At 39.2% G+C, this 23,705-nt stretch overlaps 1 protein-coding gene across 2 annotated transcripts in view; it reads right to left on the bottom strand.

Annotated features, from left to right (window-relative positions):
• Positions 1-8,682: 8,682 nt before the first annotated feature.
• Positions 8,683-23,705, bottom strand: part of LOC107549643 (transmembrane protein 189) — a 24,284-nt gene continuing 9,261 nt past the window's right edge. Inside the window, exons 1-4 of one of the 2 annotated variants that reach the window (XM_016230809.1) lie at positions 17,454-17,680; positions 15,935-16,079; positions 14,701-14,913; positions 8,683-9,959 (exon numbers count right to left, since the gene is read on the bottom strand). In XM_016230809.1, the coding sequence (XP_016086295.1) occupies positions 9,838-9,959; positions 14,701-14,913; positions 15,935-16,079; positions 17,454-17,456 (483 nt within the window). In that variant the 5' untranslated portion in view covers positions 17,457-17,680 and the 3' untranslated portion in view covers positions 8,683-9,837. Of the gene's footprint in view, positions 9,960-14,700; positions 14,914-15,934; positions 16,080-17,453; positions 17,681-23,705 lie in introns of those variants that run through there. The other variant, XM_016230808.1, reaches the window with a different exon arrangement.

The raw sequence follows: 23,705 nt of genomic DNA, 5'->3' as shown, positions 1-23,705 counted from the left end.
CCCTCTCGGCTCGCCCCTGTGATTCTGTCTGCTGATCGGTGACCTACGCTAGCCCTGGGACTATTCTTGTGTTTTGCCCGCCATATACCTGTTTGCCATTGTTTTGACCCTGCCTGTTTACCACATCTCTTGAATAAAGCCTGCAGATGGGTCCACACATCTCACGTCTCGTCAGCCCCGTTACTATATACCAAGGAGAGGGAGTGGTCACAGTGAAACATCCAGTCATTTGGTATCTCTGGAAAGCACTGAATGTGCTCTGTACAGGACATCCAGACTTAAAACTGTGACATGTGAGGTCTCGGAGAAATTCACTAAAATATAATGTCCACTACAGAGGCAAAAACTCCATAGCTGGGTCTCAGGAGGATATATATATAGACTAAAAAAAATGCTGGGTTATCTTTTTAACCCAAATGCTGGGTTCAGCCTGTTGGGTCATTTTATTTGGTTGTTTTTAATATTTTAACCCAGGTGCTATATTATAAGAATAAAATAAAAGAATAAGAATAAAAATGATATTATATTTAAAAATTATTATATTATATTAGTTGTTCTGGTGTTCACTATATTAAATGTACTTATTTTTCAAGATTATTAATAATGGAATGAATTCTGCCACCAATTCTTATTGACACTATAAACATCCTCCACGATGCCATTAGTGAAGCGACGGCCAGCAATTGAACAGGAACTTTGGTGGAAATGTTTAATGTCTGCAGGTAACTCTTGGTGCAGCGATGGCATTATTGGTTGTTGATTAATCCTTTCCCTAGTCTCTCCTTACAATGACCTTGTTGTGGAAATCACAGATCAATAGCACGAAGCAACACTGTACATAACTCAACCCGTCGCTGAGCTAATAAAGCACCAGTGCCAACCGCTGACCGGCAAATTAAAACCCAATCAGAAAGGCCCCAAGGGGCCCAGGAGAGAGTACAGCAAGGCCAGTGACTCACACAGACCTGGAGCTTTGAACAGAGGACTTAATCAGTCACTGATTACAGTGGCAATCAGAGCATAGGCTAACGTACAGCAGGGATGCTATAAGTGTAATTATACTTCCTCCAATGCTACTGAGATGTATACTACCACTCACTGATATTTCTTCTAAACCCATATTGATTCTCCTGACTCACAGTTCATATGTTTCCAGCACATGCCCACACAAACACACAAACCCAAAGGGAAATTTAATTGCTCAGACTTTTGCAGTTCAGGATACTTGAAGCCAATGTGAATTGAAGATTATTTCCATAATTTGAAGTATTTCTGAAAAAAACTGAATATACAGTGAGAAAAAACTTGAGTGGGTGATACATACTGTTACCAGAATGGTGTCCTAGAACTTTGTCTCAGATGTTTCTCCTAAATTTCCTTATAGGATACATACTGTATAAACAGAAACAAACTAAATATTTGTTGGGATGTAGTATGAAAAATTAGACTGATGGCATGATGCTGTAGCTATATCATAGCATAATGTTGTATTAAATAATTTGGTCTTTTATAAGAAAAGTTTGAGTTCATACTCAAGCCTTTTTCAGGAAAAATATCTGAGAAACAGGAAACTTAAACTAAAGCCTCCATTTACTGTCTAGGAGATACACTTGATATTTGATTTGTCCTTATATGGGAACACAAATACATTGTAAACCTTCACATCTAAGAGCAGCTGACTTCAGCTGTTCTTAAATTAAGCTAATTACCACACACTGATCTTTACAAACATTTTATGGCATTTTAAAACTTTAATTGAGACATAATTTGACTTACATGAAAGAAATTAAAGTCAGTTTAATGACATTTTACAATATCTGTGAGGACTATTGCAGAAATCTGGGCCACACCCAAACTCAATCACTTCTGTTCAAGCGACTGACAAGAAAGTTGAGACACAAGTGCACATAGCCTGCAACTGTACTCACATCTTCCACCTAATCAACATCTTCACTTTCATCTCTGTCAGGCAACACAATGCACATCTGCCAGCTCCTGCATGTGGAAAAGGTGTCACAGAGGAGGTACAAGGGGGCCATCTAAAGGCCTGGAGGAGAAGGACAAGCATAAGTAGGCTCGCTGACTTCAGCAATACCAGTAAGTGAACAGGGCTGTAGTGACAGTTGTGTGTGATTTGACAGGTTGACAGGACTGTGGTCTCTAGTGGCCTGAATCAGCAGTTCATTTCTCTCTCTATCTCTGTACCACTGCTGTTCACCCTGCACAGTATGTCACTCTGCCTACACCCTTAACCATATACCAAAGGACAAACACAGTAATATGTAAAAATACTGAGCTCCATTTAACATAATTTAGCCTATTATTAGGGTTACACTGAGACAATCAACATCTGTTGAATTCAGAACCTGCTGAAGATACTGTAATGTAATGTAACATAGCTTTCCAGTAATGTTTTGGTACATATCAAAGCATTACTGAAAAGCTACATTACAGACTGGAAATCACTTCCTTTGTGATCAAACTGCTAATGACAAGCTTGCTTTGAACAAATCAGCACTAGTAGATCTTGATTCATGATGTGATTCTCTGCATTAAATATCACCCACAGCCTGATGTGGGTGATATTTAAAGATGTGGTCAGTCTTCTTCTTATATTTAACATCATGTGATGACCTCAGAATAAGCTGAAGGAGCTGTGACATCAGTCTTTAGTTTTAATTTAGCTTAAACATGAGCTGTGGCCTAGTGGTCAGCACACATGCTCCAACATATTGAGCTGTGATGCTAATAGAGTGATGTGAACTCAAATCCAACAGCATTTCCCAATACTTTTCCCAGTTTCCCAATCATTTCCAGTGTACTCTTCGGTGAATAAAAAGAGGGAAGGAACTTGCCTCCAGCGCTCTTAATAGATGGCATTAAGTCTGTTATGCAAATCAGATGGTCTGTCCATCATTTGTCAGCATACCCACTGAAATGGAGCGCCAGAGATCCGACTCTGTCACTCTGGACATGATTGGTAGCAAAACTGTCAAACTATTTCACAAAGCCAACCGCAGAAAGGCTCTGATTTTGTGTCCGTCAGTAGACTGGTAGCTACAGCAGATGGCTTCAGTATATAATGTATGGGATTACGTAGATAATTGTATGAAGTTAAAAATACCAATTAGTATCATATCGGTGATGTTTATTTTTTAAGGATATTTCATTGTTTAGATTAAGAATATGAGCCATTCCCTGAGCATAAATGGCATGAAGTTAAATTTATAGTGACTGATTACCACTAACCACCACTAATCCAGGTGTTGAACTCTTGAACTGATCATTTTAAAAAGGAGAAACAAGTCTGTCCCAGTGAATTTAGTTAAATGATCAGTTTCAGCACATCTGCAAAGACCATCATACACTTCAATTTATAAGTTTAGGGTCCTTTAAATTTCTCACCATCATTATACTCACCAAGGCAAAAAAAAAGAAAGAAAAGTAAAACATTATAATGTGAATATTATTACCATTTAAAATAACTATGTCCAATTGGAATAAACTTTAAAATGTAATTTATTCTTGTGGTGGCAATGCTGAATTTTTTAGCAGTCATTACTCCAGTCTTTAGCGTCACGTGTTCCTTCAGAAATCACTTATGTGCTGATTTGGTGCTCAAATCTTATTGATGATTGTTGCACTGCTTAATACTTTTTGTAGAAACCACCAAACATTTTTCTTCAGGATTTTTTTTTGATGGAAAGAAAGTTAAAAAGAAAAGCATTTATTTAAAATAGAAATCTTTATAACAATGCACAAATATTTACTGTCACTTTTGCTCAATTGAATGCATCCTTGAAAGTATTAATTTGATCTTACAGACCCCAAGCTTTTGAATGGTAATGCAAATATGCACTTGAAAATGAAACTAAATAGACTCCAAAATTCATGAGACTTCTAGGAATAATACTGCATTAAAGTGCAATCTGTAATTTCCAAAGCTTAAGTGAATTTCTGCAGCTGAATCATGGCTAATTTGATAGTATGTTATTGCAATCAGTGTTTGTTTTGTGGTTGCATAACCTCTACTACATTCAGGGACTCAAGGGGAAGAAAATATTCTCTGTCCTGCCCTGTCCTATATACTGTAGATACTGCATTTTTACTAATGTCAAGATCATTATAAAAGAAGAATGTGAGAAGCATTTGCCACCTTGCTCTATCACCAAGTAGAAAACCCCAATCCTACTGCGGTCCTCATCACCAGGTCACGGAGGTCAGACTACCCCAGCTGCACAACAAGGGTTCGGTTCATTAAAAACAAGAAATCATTTCACACCATTACAGAGTGTCTCTGAACTGCTTGACATCAATTTGCTAAGTAAAATAACAATGGCAATATGTGTGGCTTTGAATATTTTTTTTTAAAGCGCATTACATAATCCACATCATTTATCATTAAAGAAAATATTTTATTTTCTCAGGCAGATCTAGAGCAACATCTCTATCCCCACAAGAGACCCTCTGCTGCAGGAAACAGGAAGCTGTCATTTGTTAATTATGCAGTCACAATATCAACATTTTAATGACTACAAATACATAACATAATGATCAGATAATTGAAAGCCCACTATAATAAAAAAGTACTGTGGTGATACTATGGTACAGTGATGATGATTTCAGATAATATATTTCCAGTAATATATCATGGTACTGAATATCTGCCTTATTCATTTACTACCCATGGCAGTACTATAATTATTTTAGGCCATAGTCAGCTGGACACTGAAAATAAGAGTACAGTATCATTCATTCAGCTGTGTGGACATTGTTCAGCCACCAGAGGGAGCTCTTCACGAATCCTTTACAGTTCTCATAGTCCAGTTTACATAAATTGCTAATTCCAATCAATTCTTTGTTACAAATTATTAAATAAGGTGGCAGTTTCGTGCTTTGCTGAATGAACCCCCCTGAATCTCTCACAAACATTTTCTACTTGAGTAGAACAAAGCGTTAAGACGCTTGTGACACATTGTTAAATCACCTCAAGGTACCCTTGCAGATTTCTGAAGCAATTATCTTTGCAAAGCTTTGTAATTGCTTTACGGTTTCATTTGAACAAAGAGAACTAAATTATTGCTTCTAACTTTTATATGTAATGAGTAGCAACATTTAAAAATCACTCAAGTTACAAATAAAAAACACAATAAATAATCAAATGTTATTTATTAGATATTTATTAAATCATACAGATAATAAAAACTTCGGTTTAAGGCAGACTAGCAGCAAGCATTAGCTGCGAGATGTAAAATAAGAACAAATAACAAATACAAGGCTGAAAGTTATATTGTACTATGATTTAAAAAGAAACGCAAGACAATGAAACCCAAATTGTGGAGCTGCAGCTGTTGTAAGAGAATGTGAAACAATCCATACTGAAACACTTTATAAAACCCTTATTCTCTCCATTTATCAGTACAGCGCAAATGGAGAGACAAAAACCCTCAGGAAATTCATAGTTTTTTTAGGACTCATGATGAAAATCCGCAAGTGTGCATGTGTAAATATGTGAGAATCTTATTGATGATTGTTGCACTGCTTAATACTTTTTGTAGAAACCACCAAACATTTTTCTTCAGGATTTTTTTTTGATGGAAAGAAAGTTAAAAAGAAAAGCATTTATTTAAAATAGAAATCTTTATAACAATGCACAAATATTTACTGTCACTTTTGCTCAATTGAATGCATCCTTGAAAGTATTAATTTGATCTTACAGACCCCAAGCTTTTGAATGGTAATGCAAATATGCACTTGAAAATGAAACTAAATAGACTCCAAAATTCATGAGACTTCTAGGAATAATACTGCATTAAAGTGCAATCTGTAATTTCCAAAGCTTAAGTGAATTTCTGCAGCTGAATCATGGCTAATTTGATAGTATGTTATTGCAATCAGTGTTTGTTTTGTGGTTGCATAACCTCTACTACATTCAGGGACTCAAGGGGAAGAAAATATTCTCTGTCCTGCCCTGTCCTATATACTGTAGATACTGCATTTTTACTAATGTCAAGATCATTATAAAAGAAGAATGTGAGAAGCATTTGCCACCTTGCTCTATCACCAAGTAGAAAACCCCAATCCTACTGCGGTCCTCATCACCAGGTCACGGAGGTCAGACTACCCCAGCTGCACAACAAGGGTTCGGTTCATTAAAAACAAGAAATCATTTCACACCATTACAGAGTGTCTCTGAACTGCTTGACATCAATTTGCTAAGTAAAATAACAATGGCAATATGTGTGGCTTTGAATATATTTTTTTTAAAGCGCATTACATAATCCACATCATTTATCATTAAAGAAAATATTTTATTTTCTCAGGCAGATCTAGAGCAACATCTCTATCCCCACAAGAGACCCTCTGCTGCAGGAAACAGGAAGCTGTCATTTGTTAATTATGCAGTCACAATATCAACATTTTAATGACTACAAATACATAACATAATGATCAGATAATTGAAAGCCCACTATAATAAAAAAGTACTGTGGTGATACTATGGTACAGTGATGATGATTTCAGATAATATATTTCCAGTAATATATCATGGTACTGAATATCTGCCTTATTCATTTACTACCCATGGCAGTACTATAATTATTTTAGGCCATAGTCAGCTGGACACTGAAAATAAGAGTACAGTATCATTCATTCAGCTGTGTGGACATTGTTCAGCCACCAGAGGGAGCTCTTCACTAATCCTTTACAGTTCTCATAGTCCAGTTTACATAAATTGCTAATTCCAATCAATTCTTTGTTACAAATTATTAAATAAGGTGGCAGTTTCGTGCTTTGCTGAATGAACCCCCCTGAATCTCTCACAAACATTTTCTACTTGAGTAGAACAAAGCGTTAAGACGCTTGTGACACATTGTTAAATCACCTCAAGGTACCCTTGCAGATTTCTGAAGCAATTATCTTTGCAAAGCTTTGTAATTGCTTTACGGTTTCATTTGAACAAAGAGAACTAAATTATTGCTTCTAACTTTTATATGTAATGAGTAGCAACATTTAAAAATCACTCAAGTTACAAATAAAAAACACAATAAATAATCAAATGTTATTTATTAGATATTTATTAAATCATACAGATAATAAAAACTTCGGTTTAAGGCAGACTAGCAGCAAGCATTAGCTGCGAGATGTAAAATAAGAACAAATAACAAATACAAGGCTGAAAGTTATATTGTACTATGATTTAAAAAGAAACGCAAGGCAATGAAACCCAAATTGTGGAGCTGCAGCTGTTGTAAGAGAATGTGAAACAATCCATACTGAAACACTTTGTCCTATATACTGTAGATACTGCATTTTTACTAATGTCAAGATCATTATAAAAGAAGAATGTGAGAAGCATTTGCCACCTTGCTCTATCACCAAGTAGAAAACCCCAATCCTACTGCGGTCCTCATCACCAGGTCACGGAGGTCAGACTACCCCAGCTGCACAACAAGGGTTCGGTTCATTAAAAACAAGAAATCATTTCACACCATTACAGAGTGTCTCTGAACTGCTTGACATCAATTTGCTAAGTAAAATAACAATGGCAATATGTGTGGCTTTGAATATTTTTTTTTAAAGCGCATTACATAATCCACATCATTTATCATTAAAGAAAATATTTTATTTTCTCAGGCAGATCTAGAGCAACATCTCTATCCCCACAAGAGACCCTCTGCTGCAGGAAACAGGAAGCTGTCATTTGTTAATTATGCAGTCACAATATCAACATTTTAATGACTACAAATACATAACATAATGATCAGATAATTGAAAGCCCACTATAATAAAAAAGTACTGTGGTGATACTATGGTACAGTGATGATGATTTCAGATAATATATTTCCAGTAATATATCATGGTACTGAATATCTGCCTTATTCATTTACTACCCATGGCAGTACTATAATTATTTTAGGCCATAGTCAGCTGGACACTGAAAATAAGAGTACAGTATCATTCATTCAGCTGTGTGGACATTGTTCAGCCACCAGAGGGAGCTCTTCACGAATCCTTTACAGTTCTCATAGTCCAGTTTACATAAATTGCTAATTCCAATCAATTCTTTGTTACAAATTATTAAATAAGGTGGCAGTTTCGTGCTTTGCTGAATGAACCCCCCTGAATCTCTCACAAACATTTTCTACTTGAGTAGAACAAAGCGTTAAGACGCTTGTGACACATTGTTAAATCACCTCAAGGTACCCTTGCAGATTTCTGAAGCAATTATCTTTGCAAAGCTTTGTAATTGCTTTACGGTTTCATTTGAACAAAGAGAACTAAATTATTGCTTCTAACTTTTATATGTAATGAGTAGCAACATTTAAAAATCACTCAAGTTACAAATAAAAAACACAATAAATAATCAAATGTTATTTATTAGATATTTATTAAATCATACAGATAATAAAAACTTCGGTTTAAGGCAGACTAGCAGCAAGCATTAGCTGCGAGATGTAAAATAAGAACAAATAACAAATACAAGGCTGAGTGTTATATTGTACAGTGATAAAAATAAAATAAAAAGCCAGACAATGAAACCCAAATTGTGGAGCTGCAGCTGTTGTAAGAGACCGTGAGACAATCAATCCATAATGAAACACTATATAAAACCCTTATTCTCTCCATTTATCAGTTCAGCACAAATGGAGAGACATAAATCCACAGGAGTGTTTTTTTTTTGAGTTTGTGATTAAAATCTGTAAGTGTGCATGTGTAAATATGTGTGAGAGAGAAAATAGGGAGTGTATTTGGCTGTTTTTTTGCTTAAGGTTTGCATGAAAAGTACCACTGGTCAAATAGTGTGCATATATAATTCAATAAGAAAAAAACCCCATTAATAATTCTCTTTAATAAAGCTTGGTAACTCAGATTCAAATTGACCTTTTTCTAAAGTGACCTTTTGCTAGAACCGTTGCTAAACTATTGTACCACAGGATACAGCAGGAGGACATCACTAGCTAGATTGCTAATACTACTCCAAATATCAATAACATGTCACACTAACACACCAGCGCAATCAATGTTCATCACCGCTAAGCCCTGGTAAGCTGATTAGAAATAAGTGTAATGGGTTAGTACTTAAGGCCAACACGAGCTCAGTAAGAAACATTCAGGGACAACATTCAGTTGGGTCAACTGAGCACTGACCACGCTGGTTGGCCAACAAAACCCTTTCCTTGCGTTTTGAGAAATGGATACCCCATGCGTCCTTCGGTCCAAACTAAGGGAGGGTTTTAACACTGCCGAGATGCTTTTGTGAAACTGGAGAGTGTCTGAGATAGCGATAAATCTTTTTTTTGCAGTTTCTGGAATCAAATCCACATTTAATTGCTTCTCTCATTCCATGCACCGCTATGACAACCATGCTGGGAAAATCACAACATGGTTTCGGTCCTCTGGAGAGCCCAACCTCCAGAAAACATACATTTTACACACCGAAACGAGAAAGCACATGGAGATTGAGGAAATGATTGTGAGAGGAACAGTGTCTCTTATCATTATCTCAACAGTTTGAAACCACCGTTTTGAACTTTATCTTGTCTTTGTATTATTTCGTTGCGCGTGGACATCTACAAAACAGAGGAGGAAGCCAGCAGAGGAGGAACAGGTGATGGCTTGTGTGTAGCAGACCTGTGACAGGGAAAGGCCCCAGCAGTAAGAGTGCTCTGTGGTTCTGTGCTGTGGAGAAGACGGTTTAGGGGAGATGGAGGGACACAGGAACATTACAGGAGAGAGGTTTTGAGATACAGAGGTAAGGCCCATATTCGGTTTCCGTTCCTCCTTAACAGGGGGAAAAGATGGATGAGGATGAGGGGTTCAGTCCTGTTTTCCTGGTTACTCGGTTTTCTTGGCCCAGGCCATGTCATCACTGCGTGGTCCCTGACCCGTCAATCTCTCGATCAACCACTCCAATGTCCGCCAAAAACCCACTCTGTCCAGTGGGTAGTTCAACCACCCTGAGGGAGAGAATAATAGAGAAAGTGAAGCAGGGTGTCAGGCACCAATGTTTATGAAGGGACATTAATGACAGCGGCTCACTTAGTGCCGTAGGCGAGATAAGACACGACCAAAAGAGAGAAAAAAAAACAAACAAACACTTTTTGACTTCCAAGTAGTTATTAATATGAATGCAAGACTAGATAATCGAGTGGTACAGATTAGCAGCAAATACAGGATTTAAAATTGGACATACATGTGTGTGTACTAATTTTATTGAAATAATAAAAATATGAAAAAAATTATATTCAGCAAGAATGTTTTCAATTGATCAAAAGCAACAGTTAAGATTTCTATTTCAAATAAATGTATTTTAAACTTTCTATTAATCAAATCCTGAAAAATTTTTTTTTAATTAAGCAGCACTATTTTTTTCAGCTGTGATTATGATGAAAATGTTTCTTGAGCAACAAATCAGCATATCAGAATGATTTTACAAGGATCATGTGCCACTGAAGACTGAAATAAATTCTGTTTTACCGTCACAGGAAATAAAATAACCCAAACCTAAACTTCTAAATATTAGCGTATATAATTAGAAACACAAATTAAATTTCAAGATTAAACAGGGATAAACTTCACATCACATTTTAATTAATGTATTATCAATAAATCGCAATACATGTAAAACTGTATTTTTTTCCCCCTGTTGCTGTTTCATTAATTTTGTATGTAAAACAGTCATAAAACAATCATGCCAGAGTACTTTGAAACAGGAGTAACACTGAAAAAGGAATAAAGAAAAGGTGAAGCACACAGGCTTGATGTGTAAAACCAACCATACAAATTCATTCCTCTCGCTGAATTACACACTTTTCTGAAAACTCACCAGCGAGAGAAAAGAGAGAAATGCAGGAGAACAGTGAGAGGGCAAGGCAAGCAAAAAAGGAGAGAGCAAGGACAAAAGAGCAAGACAGGAAGAAAGAGGGGAAGGCACAGAGAACAACATCAAGAAGCGGTGAGACACAGAAGCTCCTGGATGGTGACTCCCAGGGGATGGACAGAAGATCAGGCACTAGCAGTAGAGTAATGTACACACTTACTGCTATAAATATGTAGCAGCACACCACCCCCAGCCCGCCTCAACTCCACTAGTACACACACACACTTCTGTTTTGCTCACAGACATGCATTCCATTGGGTTTTGACAAGAAAACCATTTCAACCATACACGTTTAGACGTTTAACACACAAAAACGTGCAGGACAAAGTTCAAAGCTGTGACGCATGATATATCGTCCAGGCCGAATAATGAGGCATCTGGCCATTTTAAGATTATCGGTTGAAAATCATGTACACTTGAGAAATTAACAGAAGTTCCAATTTCTATTTACAGTTTTCTTCAATGGATATAAATGCATTTATTATTTAAATGTGAAAATGTAATCATGAGAATGTTTTCTTCTCATTTTAACAAGTTGTGTATAAGTCATTTGCGATCACTGAATTGTATTACAGATATTAGCATCAGCCACTAGCCTCTAGATATCGTTATTGGCCAATGAACAACCTATATTGGTCAGACATTATTTTAAATTTCACACACATTTGCTAAAAACCTAAAAAAGATCATAAAGATGGAAACCATTTGAATGTTTTAATGCAATAAATCTCACAAACTTTTTGTCTCAAACATGAAAACAAAAGTCTCAAACATGACTATGATACGACTGTACAATGTTCTTTGGACATGCACTATAGTAGACGACTAGATCAGTGTTCCCCAACCGGGGTGCCGTCTGTCGAAAGCAGGGGTGCAGTGTAAAAAAAAATCTTTTTTTTTACTTAATATTTTAAAATTGCTAAAATGTTCAAAAAAAGCATCTATTATATAATATCCATTTCTGATGTCGCCAATAATTAGAGATGCACCGAAATTCTGGCTGCTGAAAATTAGCTCACCGCTCAGGTTTCACTTTCACGTGGTGTGACGCTCTGCACGTTATCCCGCTCTATGCGTGAGCGTCTCAGTCGCTCACGGCCCATATGAGTGCTCCACTCGTATACCGTTCATTGCGAATCAGAACAGCAAAGTCCACTCAAAAATTGAGCCGACAGGAAACATCGATGTAGTACAGTATTGTTTCTGTCTGCAATAGCCCTACTGTGTTGTAACAAGGTGTGGTATATGGGCAACTCTGGTAACGCTGCCCTCTCATTCATTGATCTGCTAACCGTTATGTTATGCTCACGTGTTCTGATAATAATAGCTTTCTAGGACTAAACATTATTTGGATAATTGGTAAAAAAACAAACAAAAAGAAAAAGTTAAATGTCTTAACCCTACTGTTAGACCTACCTGAAAAACTAAAACGCAATTTATTTAATTCGAAGGCCTGTCGTTATTTTTTATTTGTGCTATCATTATTAATCTCTTTATTTATTCTTATTTTATTACTGACTGCTTACTTGTCATTTTTTATTCAATTCAAAGTTTGAAATCAAGCTCTCGCGCGCTACTGCACCAAAATTACCCCACTGTAAAAAAACAAAAACAAAAAAAAAACACACAGTAAGCAAAAATATGTGAGATAGCTAGTTATAATGGTAATTAAATAATGTTTACATATGTATAAAAGCCTACATTAAAATCTGTCATATAAATTGGTCTCTTCATTAGAAATTAGCCTACTGATTGCCACCATTGATAGACAAAAATACTTTTAATAATATAAAAAATATCTGTATGACATTATATTCTGCAGTTCTTCCCTGTTGTACCGAATATCTATACTTTTCAAATTATCATATCGAAGTTAGAAATTCAAATATTGTGACAAAATTAATTTTGTAGGGTGCCACAAGTTTGTTAAAATTTCCAAAGGGTGACTAAAAAAAGGTTGGGAAACACTGGACTAGATGATATATTAAATATTACACTTTCTAATAAATCTCAATTTTATGCTACAGAATTAAAGGGTGATTGTTTTGGTGATTGGGTGACCAACTAGAATAAAAATACAATGGTTAAAAATCCAGTTAAAAATCAAGCAAGTTTTACACAGCAATATAGAAACATCGATAATAAGCATCAATATTTTTAGTACAAATCTACATATACACAAATAAGGTTTGTTCTCACAGGTCAAGCAATAACAGTTGAGCTTCCGTTTACCATATTTCAAATATTCTATGTACTGTATGCAATGTCTCTTCAGAAGAAGACAGATTTCATTTATAATCTTCTTCCGAAGCGTCAACGTTTTGGTGGAATGGACTTTAAATGGAGGGACAGATTTCATAAAAAATATCTTCATTCCTGTTTGAAGAAAATCTTATGGGTTTGGAACAACATGAGGGTGAGTAATTGATGATGTTTTTTTATTTTCAGGCAAACTATCCCTTTAACAGCCAAATAACAAAAACACATTAAAATGATCCTGATATTCACAATAACTTTGATATATTGCCCACCCCTATGTGCAAGTACAATGGTATTCTTTGAAGTACCACGTAAATTCCTTGGTGATTGTATAGGAACATGCTAATCATTCAGTATCAATGGTATTTCCACCTGACACCATTATAGTACCATGGTACCACCTCAGTACTGTTTTCAACGCCCCTGATTATGACATCACATGGTCATCCATTGACCTTGTATGTCTGTATATAAGCACCACATAGTTCCTCGGTCACATCTGTGTCAGCTGCGTGTGTGTGTGTGTGTTTGTACCCGCTCTCAACAGTGACCCTTTTGGTGCAGGAAGAGAGCAGAACAGCTCATCATGTTTGTTTGATTTTTCATCTTTGTCAAACGCACACCACCCCCCACCACCCCCTTCGAGCAAGCCTATTTGTTAGCACTGACAGCAGGTTAGCATTAAATATACATGGAGGTTGTCAGCCACTGGCACACTCAAAGGCGGGCCCCAGCCCCCGGGGACTCGGGCAGGGAGGGTGGAGGAGCAGGGCTCACGCAGAGAGAGACACCCAAGCGTGCGCGTTTGTGTATGTGTGCGAGAGAGAGAGACCCTTTCCTCTCCCTTCATCAGCGTCTCCCAGTGGGATCAGGGAGCAGCAGTGGAAAGGAAAGAGGGAGGGTCAAAAGGACCGGTCTGTGCTCTGGAGCATGCGTGCACACACACACATCTGTCGTCCGCTGGGGCGCAGGGTGACGCACAAGCATCCTCGCTCCCCTCTCTCCCAGAGACGCACGTCGCATACCGAGTGCTCGAGCTATCATGGGAGTTTAATGCCTTCACACACACACACACATATATGTGCGAACACACACAGCCGACTTTAAAAAAGTTATTTTAACCCACTCTTCACAGCTATTGGCGATGCAGGCCACGCTCCGTGGAAGAATCCTTGCCAGATACTGTAGGTTACCATGATCAACTACATAAAAGACTCTCAGAGGAAGTTCACCTACCTCATCTGAATCCGATCCAGTACGTATTATTGTTGTAAAGATGCCTACGGGACTCTGGATATATTTAAAGGTATAGTTCACCCAAAAACATAAAAAACATAAACCTGTGTGACTTTGAAGAATACTTCCACCGTTTTTGTCAATAAGAGTCAATGACATCTATTGTTGTTTTAGACAGCATTTTTAAAATATCTCTTTTTATGTTTTGACTACATGAGGGTGAGTAAATAATTACAAAATTGTCATATTTTTGGGTGAACTATGCCTCTAAGACAACACTAACACAAGGCTTCCACCTCATCAAGTGAAGCACGAGTGTGTACCTGTGGTGATGCAGTAGTACGTCTCATGTGGCGACACATGATGGATCCGGTGGTGTTTCCGTGGCAGCACTAGGTGGCAGTCCTGCAGTAGTGTGACCCAGCGTGGCAGGCCGAAGTAGGAGTGGGACCACTTGTGGATCTGATTAGTCATGGTTACAAAAACCGCCAACGCAAAAACAAAACATTCCCAGGGGTAGGACTCTGCAAGGGCATCTGGGAAAGAGAGATAGTGAGGTGTATGGAGAGATAAAGGAGCAATGGCAAAAGGTGGAGAGAGAGAGAGAGAAAATGATATGCAAATTATTACGACATGCCCTAACCCTGTAGTAAAGTACTAGCCTTACCCTTTACCATGAGAAACATCAAATCAAATTGACCTTTTAATTGAATTCATGGAATTTTATCCATTTTGGAACATTCTGTCACCATTTACTTTCATGTTTTTTAAACAAGAATGATTGGAAACCATAACTGGGATGGGATGGATGCTGTTGCGCTCCAAAAAATTGAAAAAAAGGACCATTAAGGTGGTCTACACAACTTGTGTTTGAAGTATTCAAAGTCTTATGAATTCATATGATAGTTTTGTGTAATAAACAAAACAGAATTTTAAATTACTTTAAGGAAAATTAAAGCAATCGAGTCGTTCCTCTAAATTTCTCCTCATGATATAAGGAGGAAACAACGTCATGCAGGTTTGGAATAACATAAGCACAAGTAAAGGATGACAATTTTCATTTCCTCCATCATAACCAACATTGTCTCACAGGAATATAAAATCACTACACAAAACCACTCAACATGGATTTTGCATATAATCTTTTTGTGAACGTTTTGAAAAATAAAGAAAAAGAAAATTATCAAAAAATATGGAACATTTAAGCACTCAAGGACATTCTGCTAAATTTCCCCTCTTGTGTTATGAGGAGGAAAGAAAAAGTCATACAGTTTTGCAATATGTGAGCATGAGTAAAGGATGACAATTTTCATTTTGTGGCTGAGCTGCTCCTGTAACCCATGCAGAGCAAAAATTGAACTGAAAAGGTTTTACCCTTTTCAAACAATATTCTTGTTTGTCGATTTCCCAATTTTTAGGTATTTTAAGATGAATGTGGGACACACCGGCGGCTCCAGGACAAGGAGTTGCACTCGGGTCACACTCATTGGCTCTAAAATTGTCACGCTGACTCACTCTCACGACACACTGGAACAGTGAGTGGATGTGTGTGTGTACCTGGTGGGTAGGAGAGGAATTTATAGGCCATGTGGGCCAGAGGCAGGATGGTGATCATGCAGTTGTCTCCATTAGTCTCTATGAAGTCATGCCGTGTGATAGCCGTCGGATCAATGTGGTGCTCCCGGAACGGGCGAATAAATGCCTGAATGGAAAGAGAGAAGTAAAGAGAGATGGGGGGAGCAGGGAAAGGGAGGTTAAGCTTCAATTGAAAAATGGGAAGGGATGTCTAGGGCTGTGATTTAGATCCATTACCCTGTGGTAATGAATGGGTACGTCTATGATAAAGAGTGCAGGGTCAAACTAGAAGCTACTGTTGTGTTACAGTTAGAGACTCTAGTTAGAGCAAGCTGTAAGAACACCGTATGTGCATTTTAAGGTGAGAGAGAAAAAAAAGAAAAAAGAAAGGAGAGGTTAATCTAAAATATTCAGTACAGAAACCAGAAACATCCTCTGCTTGAAGTTCCCTACTGATAATGAGCTGTAAGCCCACAGAAAATCTGTGTGCAGAACTCTTCAGAAAGTTCTATACATCTGACACCCTTGCATGTTTTTTAAATAAATATTTTAGCTCATTTGATCATTCTTTCAGCTACTGTACCAATAAGAATGGGTCACAATGGTCAATTGACTAGTTGATTACTAGGGTCGACTGAATTCATTTTTATATCTTTAGCAATAGCTCTTTATTTAGCATGTTGTACTTAAGCGGTTAAAAAGTTTGCAGAGTAAAAACCTTCTGGAAAAGTTATACCTTTCAAATGGATCTCCATTAAAGCACCACTGTTACAGCCAAATGCATTTTTGAGAATTTCGCCACAAGTTGCATTTTTAAGATGGCATGTCCAATAAAAAAATAGTCCAACATTTAAAACTGCTGTGCCATTTCACTGAACTCGTCTAGACGTCTAGATGAAAGCAAGAACGTGCCTTGTGTAAGAAAAACAGAGACAGGTGAAGCCAAACCAGCCTACTAATTTATTATACATACTTCTAGTTAAGAAAGATCAGTCAACCAGGTGTTCAACTCACTGTGCGACTAGTCAATTTAAAAAATATATATGCCAGTAAGAGTGTAGCCACCAGTTTTATCACAAAAACCAGCACTGAAAATGCGAAACGGCAGATTTCGCCCAGATCTGGCTGTAAAACAGGGCTGGCTGGGGTTAGATGTTGACTGATAGACGCAAATGGGCGCGTTAGCGGTAACGTTACTAGGTCCTAAATGAAAGATGACGCATGCGGCATGAGCTACACGTTACGGAGCGGAGAGATAACCTGGCATTAAACAGCACTTCCCCACGGCTCAGATCCAGCATCATGAAAAAGCATAACCCAGCAGCACCTGTCACTCACGCCCAGGAGTGCTGCTTTGAGACGGGCACCTGTCTGCGACCGCGCGGGTGTCGCAAAATGAAAGGGAGTAAAAGAAAGGATCGTATAAGCACAAAGGAAAATACAAGAATGAAGGTAATTTATTTTCCACATAAAAAGGAGGAATCGTTTGGAGCCACATTACCATAGCGTTTCAGAGACGGAGCGCGGGGGGAAAAATGTCATTATCGTGTGTTTGTGGGCTGAACTCAATCACACCTATATCTGAGAGCGCGTGGCGACACTCTGCTGGAGCAGAGAAAACTATCTGTTGATATTTCGACAATTATGTTCCCTCCTGTTCTCCTCGTTTCCTTTCCGTCTCTCTGTGCGCAAGATTAAAAGCGCTAAGCCCCAGACAGCACACGGCGTGCATGTCGACTCACCGGCACGCTGCGGCATACCTGTGCCTCGCCGCCGCTAATCCCACACCGTTTAACGGCCTGCCTCGCCTCGCTTCACCCGCCTTCTGCCTAATCACGACTCACATCTTCGGATTGCCCTAGCAACCCAGCCGAAGACCGGGGCCCGTCCTCCCCCACCCTTAACCCAGAGAGCACATGAGAGATCCATTTCATTCCTCTTGCCTTTTTTCCTCCTCCCTACGCTCTTTGCTCTTAAGTGCCTGTTTAATCACGGTCATTAATGATTCTCCCTCAAGTTGGTGCTTCTTGTTTGAACATGTGGATAAAAAAACCATATATATCGGTCCGCTAAGTGCCGCCTTTAATCTGCTGGTTAAGGGTCTTAAAGCGCGGCGTTCTGGATGTCTGTAAATTCCCTCGCTTTTTTTGAAGTTCGATCTCTCCCGGGTGGCGGATCCTAATTATCCTCGACAGCAGAAGGATCGGCGGTGGCTGCAGAGCCGGGTGGAAACCCCTTCACGGTGGGGCGGTGTGGCCGAGCCGTTTAACAGCACAGACGGACGATGATGAAAGTGAGAGAACGCGGGCCCCTCGGCCTGACCCACAGCGGGAGCTGGACGGGCCGTTCAGATCACCTGCTCTCTACAATCCTGCTCTCGGCCCCAAAGTATTGGCAATATAGGACAACTCAGTTTGGAGAGGGCAGTATGACCAAAACCACTGTACATCGGTTTGGTACCATAATGAACAATATTAGAGAATCTTAAATTATCAATTACACCGCTCTCAGAAATGCTTGATTATGATTGGTCAGTCGGGACATTCTTAGGTCAGTTATTCCCTGAACATGAATGGTATTTAATGGCCGCTCATTCAGGTATTTGAGGCCAGTGCTACGGTTGTTTGATTCTGATTTTTTTTTGGGAAGCTATTGGAGAACAAGCAATCGGAATCGATGGAAACGATTCTAATTAGCCCATAGATAAGCAGTGAACACGAAAAAAAAAACGTTCATTGAAGAACATACATTTAACGCATGGTTGGAGCAAGAGCATAACATGTCTAAACCGCATGTGCACAGTTCAGTTTAATGATGAAATTTACTTTAACTTTATGCCATTGCACAGAATGTACAAAGCAAACTGTACCCTGAAATAACCACATCATTAAAGGGGTCATATGATGCGATTTCAATTTTTCACCGTGGATGAAGCGGAGTCCAGCCCGGGGTCGTCACGCGGTTGCCGCAAGCCCGCCCTCTGCGCCGTTCTCAAGCCCACCGGCCGCCGCTCACTCTAGGCCGCCGTGTGATGCTGTGTTTTGTTGTGAAAGCGAAACTACTTTGTTTGGCCTTCCAAAAGAGGATACGACTAGAAATCAGTGGTTAAGTTGTATTTACAACACCGTTCCAGAACAGTTCAACCCAAATATTCTGATGTGTCCAGCGATCATCAAAGACGATGAGCTTTGTAAAAATGTACGCATTTCAGAAAGGCGGGGCATAGAGAAGAAACAATAAGGTAACGAAAGTGGGTGATGACGTAGCACAAAGTAAAAAAAAATTGTTTTTACATTTGTGGCCCATTAATGTATTTGTCGGACCGTAAACAAACCTGCCCGCTAATGTTACTATTAGAATACTGGGTTCACACAGATAGTGTTTTGGTCTGACATCCAGGAAATAATATGTCTCAGGCAGCAGATTTACCACAAATACAGACAAGGGATACCACCACAACCACTAGAAATACTTAATTGTGTCTGCTTCACAATGAAACACAAGCTTATTGTGACCGATTCCCTGACATAACACATTCATTGCTACCCATTTAACAGATGCATCATTTTAAGTTAAACAAATTCGAGAATTAGTCTATATGGACACCGACCACATCTACATGTCCCCATCTCTCCACAGCCTACATTCAATCTCCATTTTTAAAAACGTGCATATTCAGTTTTAAACCACATTCGACCACGTCTGAGTCTTTCGTTCTTTCACTGTGACTCTTTCGTCTCGTTCCATCGCTCTCTCCTTTGCTCTCCTGTTGGGCGGATGTGGGCACGGAGAGGCGCAGTGGACTCAGCTCTTTTGAAAATTTAATGCCATTAGAGGAGCCGTCCTGTGTGGATTGGGAACGTGAGGAGGTTGAGAAGAAGATATTGATGACTGCTATTTATAGCGCCTCAGTGGGTCAGCCAACACCGTGTGCCTGAACGATGGACCACGGTTCTTATAATGCACTCACAAGTCTGTGTTATATTTCGTGCAGTTATGAGAGCACCAACCTATGGAATCCTTAACCTAACAGCTTGTAAGTGCTTGTGTGCAGTGTAAAATTGTTTACTGGATTAGTGTGAAAGCGGTCTTTTGAATTCGGTTGCACACCAACAACCAAATCCTGGGTCTGAGCTAAAATAAACCATTGTACAATCTGTGGCTGCAGTGAACTGGCATTGATTACGTATATTATGCTTTGTTGCCCTCAAATACTTTTTTAATGGATCACATTTTTTGGCATTTTATTGCAGCCATTGCAGACAATCCAATAGAAATAGGTTTTGTTTTGCCATTATTTAACAGTAAGCAGTAGACACAAACATTCTAAAAAAGACTAGAAAGACTAAACGATTTGTACTGTATATACATATCTCTATAAAAGGTTCTTTAATTGTACTTGCAATAAAATTAGTAAAATTGCAAGCTCACAGCTTGGATAAATTATGACTTAATTTTTATTTTACATCCACGTATGAACATAAATCAAACAAAAAAACACCTGTTTCTATATACCAGTAAATATATAAGGGAACAGATGATCCAGGGTCAGCTGATGTTGTTATAGAGCACATACTCACTTTCTGATGGCGCAATGAATTGTGAAGTTGGACTAAATGTGGTAGCACAACAGGAAGCGGAGGGATGAGAAAGTCCAGGTGCAGCACATCCAGGTGTAGGACCATGAGGGCTCAAATTAGACATAGTGCTCTTTTCATCACAACAATATCACAGCAGCCCCAAACATGGCCTCGAAATCTGAACGAGGTTTGCATGAAAGCGCTTTTACAGTCATTCTTTTTTGTAGAGGAACAATATTACAGCTCTTTTGACAGAATATCATGGAAAGGAAAAGTGGGAAAATATCTACCGCTTGTCAACACTTCACATGACACCATCTCTGAGAACTTCCAAAATTATTCAGAGACAGAAACCTGAAATAAATAAAAAAATAAAAAAAACAAGCACTTGCGTCCTCTCTTTCCTGACTTTTTTCTTTCTCACACACAGACATGTGCGTACACACTCTCTTGAAGCAGTGGGGCTGCTGTCAGGTGATCAGCATCAGTCCTTGGATCCTCCCGCTCCCCGGTGAGGGCAGAAACTAGGCCAGGCCTCGACAGAGCCGCCATCGCCGTGCGCAGCCAGGAACACCGTCCCCCTGTCCACGGGACCTGAGCGGCGCGCTCATTAATACAGTCCTGACAACAACGTGCTCCCCTGCAACCCCCTGCACCATCGCTCACACCCGCAGCCCCCTTTCCCGCTCGCTGGCGTGGGGAATTAACCTGGGAAGGGCGGGGGGGAGGGTAGGGGGTGCTAATAGGCTGAAATTAATCAACGACGCCTGATTCGACGCAGAGGGGCGGCTGGAGTGCCAAACAATGTCCGTGAATGCTAATGGTGTTCTTGCTCTCTCGCTTTGACATAATGTGCGCAAGTTTCTGCGGCAGGCTGTAATACGCCGTCGTCCATCCTCGAGTTTCGCCGCGCTTCACCTGCTGATGCATGTAAGCATGGTTACACAGCTTGAGGCGAAAAACCTAGTGAATCTTTCCTGTGCAAACCATTTTGTTCAACGTCACACTTCTGTAAATTAAAAAAATTGCTGGTTCAGAGGGATTATTCACCCAAATATGATCATGTACTCCTCTTCATGTCATTCCAACACTGTATGACTTACTTTCTTCTGTTGAAAACAAAACGTGAATATAATTACAGAAAGTGAATAGGACTTTAAGGCTCCAAAAAACAAACACTTAAATGGATAGTTTCAGTTCCCACTATAGACCTTATGTAGCTCCGCCACATAACGAAGGCAGTTTTTGGATGAACTAATCCTGTAATAAATGAGGATGATGAAATGAGAAAAACTTTTACAGCTCTAACAAGCTGATGGGACGTCTGATAGAACGCTTAGATCCCATGCCGAGTCGGGGTGAGTTCAGATGAAAAGGGGTGGGGTGCGGGGGGCGTGGTGGCGGTTTATCACCTGTCACGCTAGCAGAAGTCAGCGAGTGTGAACAGTATGTGTTGTTTGTGCTGCGGAGAGATGGGTGTTTTTTCTGTCTCTATCCTTGACCAACAAAGGGCTCTATTCTTCGGCAGGCTCTCCTGATGGGGCTGCGGTGGTGCGCGGGCCCCTCTGTTCTCAGCGCAGCCGCGGCACTGAAAGAACGGCTCTCACCTCCTCCGGAGAGGCAGACAAAAAGCAACTCACAGACTCAGAATAGCAGCCTTTCAGAGGGCCGGCCACGCCACAAAGTCCTGCCAACATGCCATGACTGAGTCATTCTCTACCCCACTTTACCTCCCCCCCCAACAATGATGAGGCTTCTTATCTTTGAAAGTGTTTCATATAAAGAAAGAGCAGAGCGGTGCTTTTATTCTCACTAACGTAAGCACTCTGACACGGGAATGAACTGTGCGTGATTATTTGCTATGACGTCATTACTAAAGCATGACAGCACCGGCGTTCCCCTCCCCCCCCCCCCCCACACACACACACACACAATGCCAAGGGCATCTACATGTGGGCAAAAAGGAAACGGTATTGATTTAGGAACATCAAATGCTGGCCAGGAAAATGAACCTCATATTAGTACACACAATTATATTTAGTGGGATACATAATGGCACAGACACACACACACATTGTCCCCTTGCCAGCTCTCTGTAGGCCTGTCTTCAGAGGGGACTTTGGGAAAGAAGGGAGAGACAGGAAAAGTGGGTCATACATGGCGAGAGGAAGAGAAAGAGCGTGAGAGAGAGGGAGGTAGAATTCCCCTGATCAGGACAAATGGATCAGTCACAGGCCTTGTTGCTTTCATCTGTTCTCAGTGGACAACTCAACCTGGGACACACACGCTAACACATGTACCCAGACACACTCGAACACACTTTGTGCCATACAATGCTCTATGTTATTTTCAAAAAACAGCTAAGTATGTGAGGACTGATAGACAGGTTTTTTTTGTTACAAAAGCGAGAAAAACATTTTGGACTGGGTGAACAAAAAAAGTTCACCACTAGGGACAAAAGTTGATTACTAGGGATGTGAATCATAAAAAAAGAACAATTGTGACTCTCAATCCTTAAAGATAAACAAATATTTTAGTACTTTTAAGGAATCAAATAATTCTGTTCTGTAATTCTGTTCTTTAGGTCAGTGAGCCACTCCGAACAACTGAGTGAAGCATTAGATTGATTCAAACGAATAACTGAGGCTGTTTTGTGAGTCTTCTTGACCAATTCATGAAATGACTTACTACTGTTTACAAATCAGACAGCACAAAGAAATATAAAGTAGGAGTCTATTTATTGACTTTGTATGATTTCCCCGTGACCCGTTTTCTTTTGTTGCACTCAATTTAGATCATAAACTAACAACATAGCATTTATTTTGTGGTGAAACTAGATTACATAGTACAATGTTCAGAAAACACACACTATTGTTCAAAAAATGTTGTGTAGGAAATTAATACTTTTATCCAGTAAGGATGCATTAAATTGATCAGAAGTGACAGTAAAGATGTATCATGTTAAAAAAAATGCATTTATTCATCAAAGAATCTTGAAAAAAAAAAGAAAATTAAGCAGCACAACTGTTTTTGTCACCATTTAATAATAGAAAATGTTTTGAGCATCAAATCAGCATATTAATAATTTCTGAAGGATCATGCGACTTTGAAGATTGGAATAATAGCTGCTAAAAATCAGCTTTGCCATTGCCACTTTTGAAAGGTTATATATA

This window comes from Sinocyclocheilus grahami, unplaced genomic scaffold (genome assembly GCF_001515645.1).
Source record: "Sinocyclocheilus grahami isolate Dianchi unplaced genomic scaffold, SAMN03320097.WGS_v1.1 scaffold377.1, whole genome shotgun sequence".
NCBI classification, from domain to species: Eukaryota; Metazoa; Chordata; class Actinopteri; order Cypriniformes; family Cyprinidae; genus Sinocyclocheilus; species Sinocyclocheilus grahami.
The sequence above is the reverse complement of the archived record's forward strand: the minus strand, read 5'-3'. Positions and strand labels throughout refer to the sequence as shown.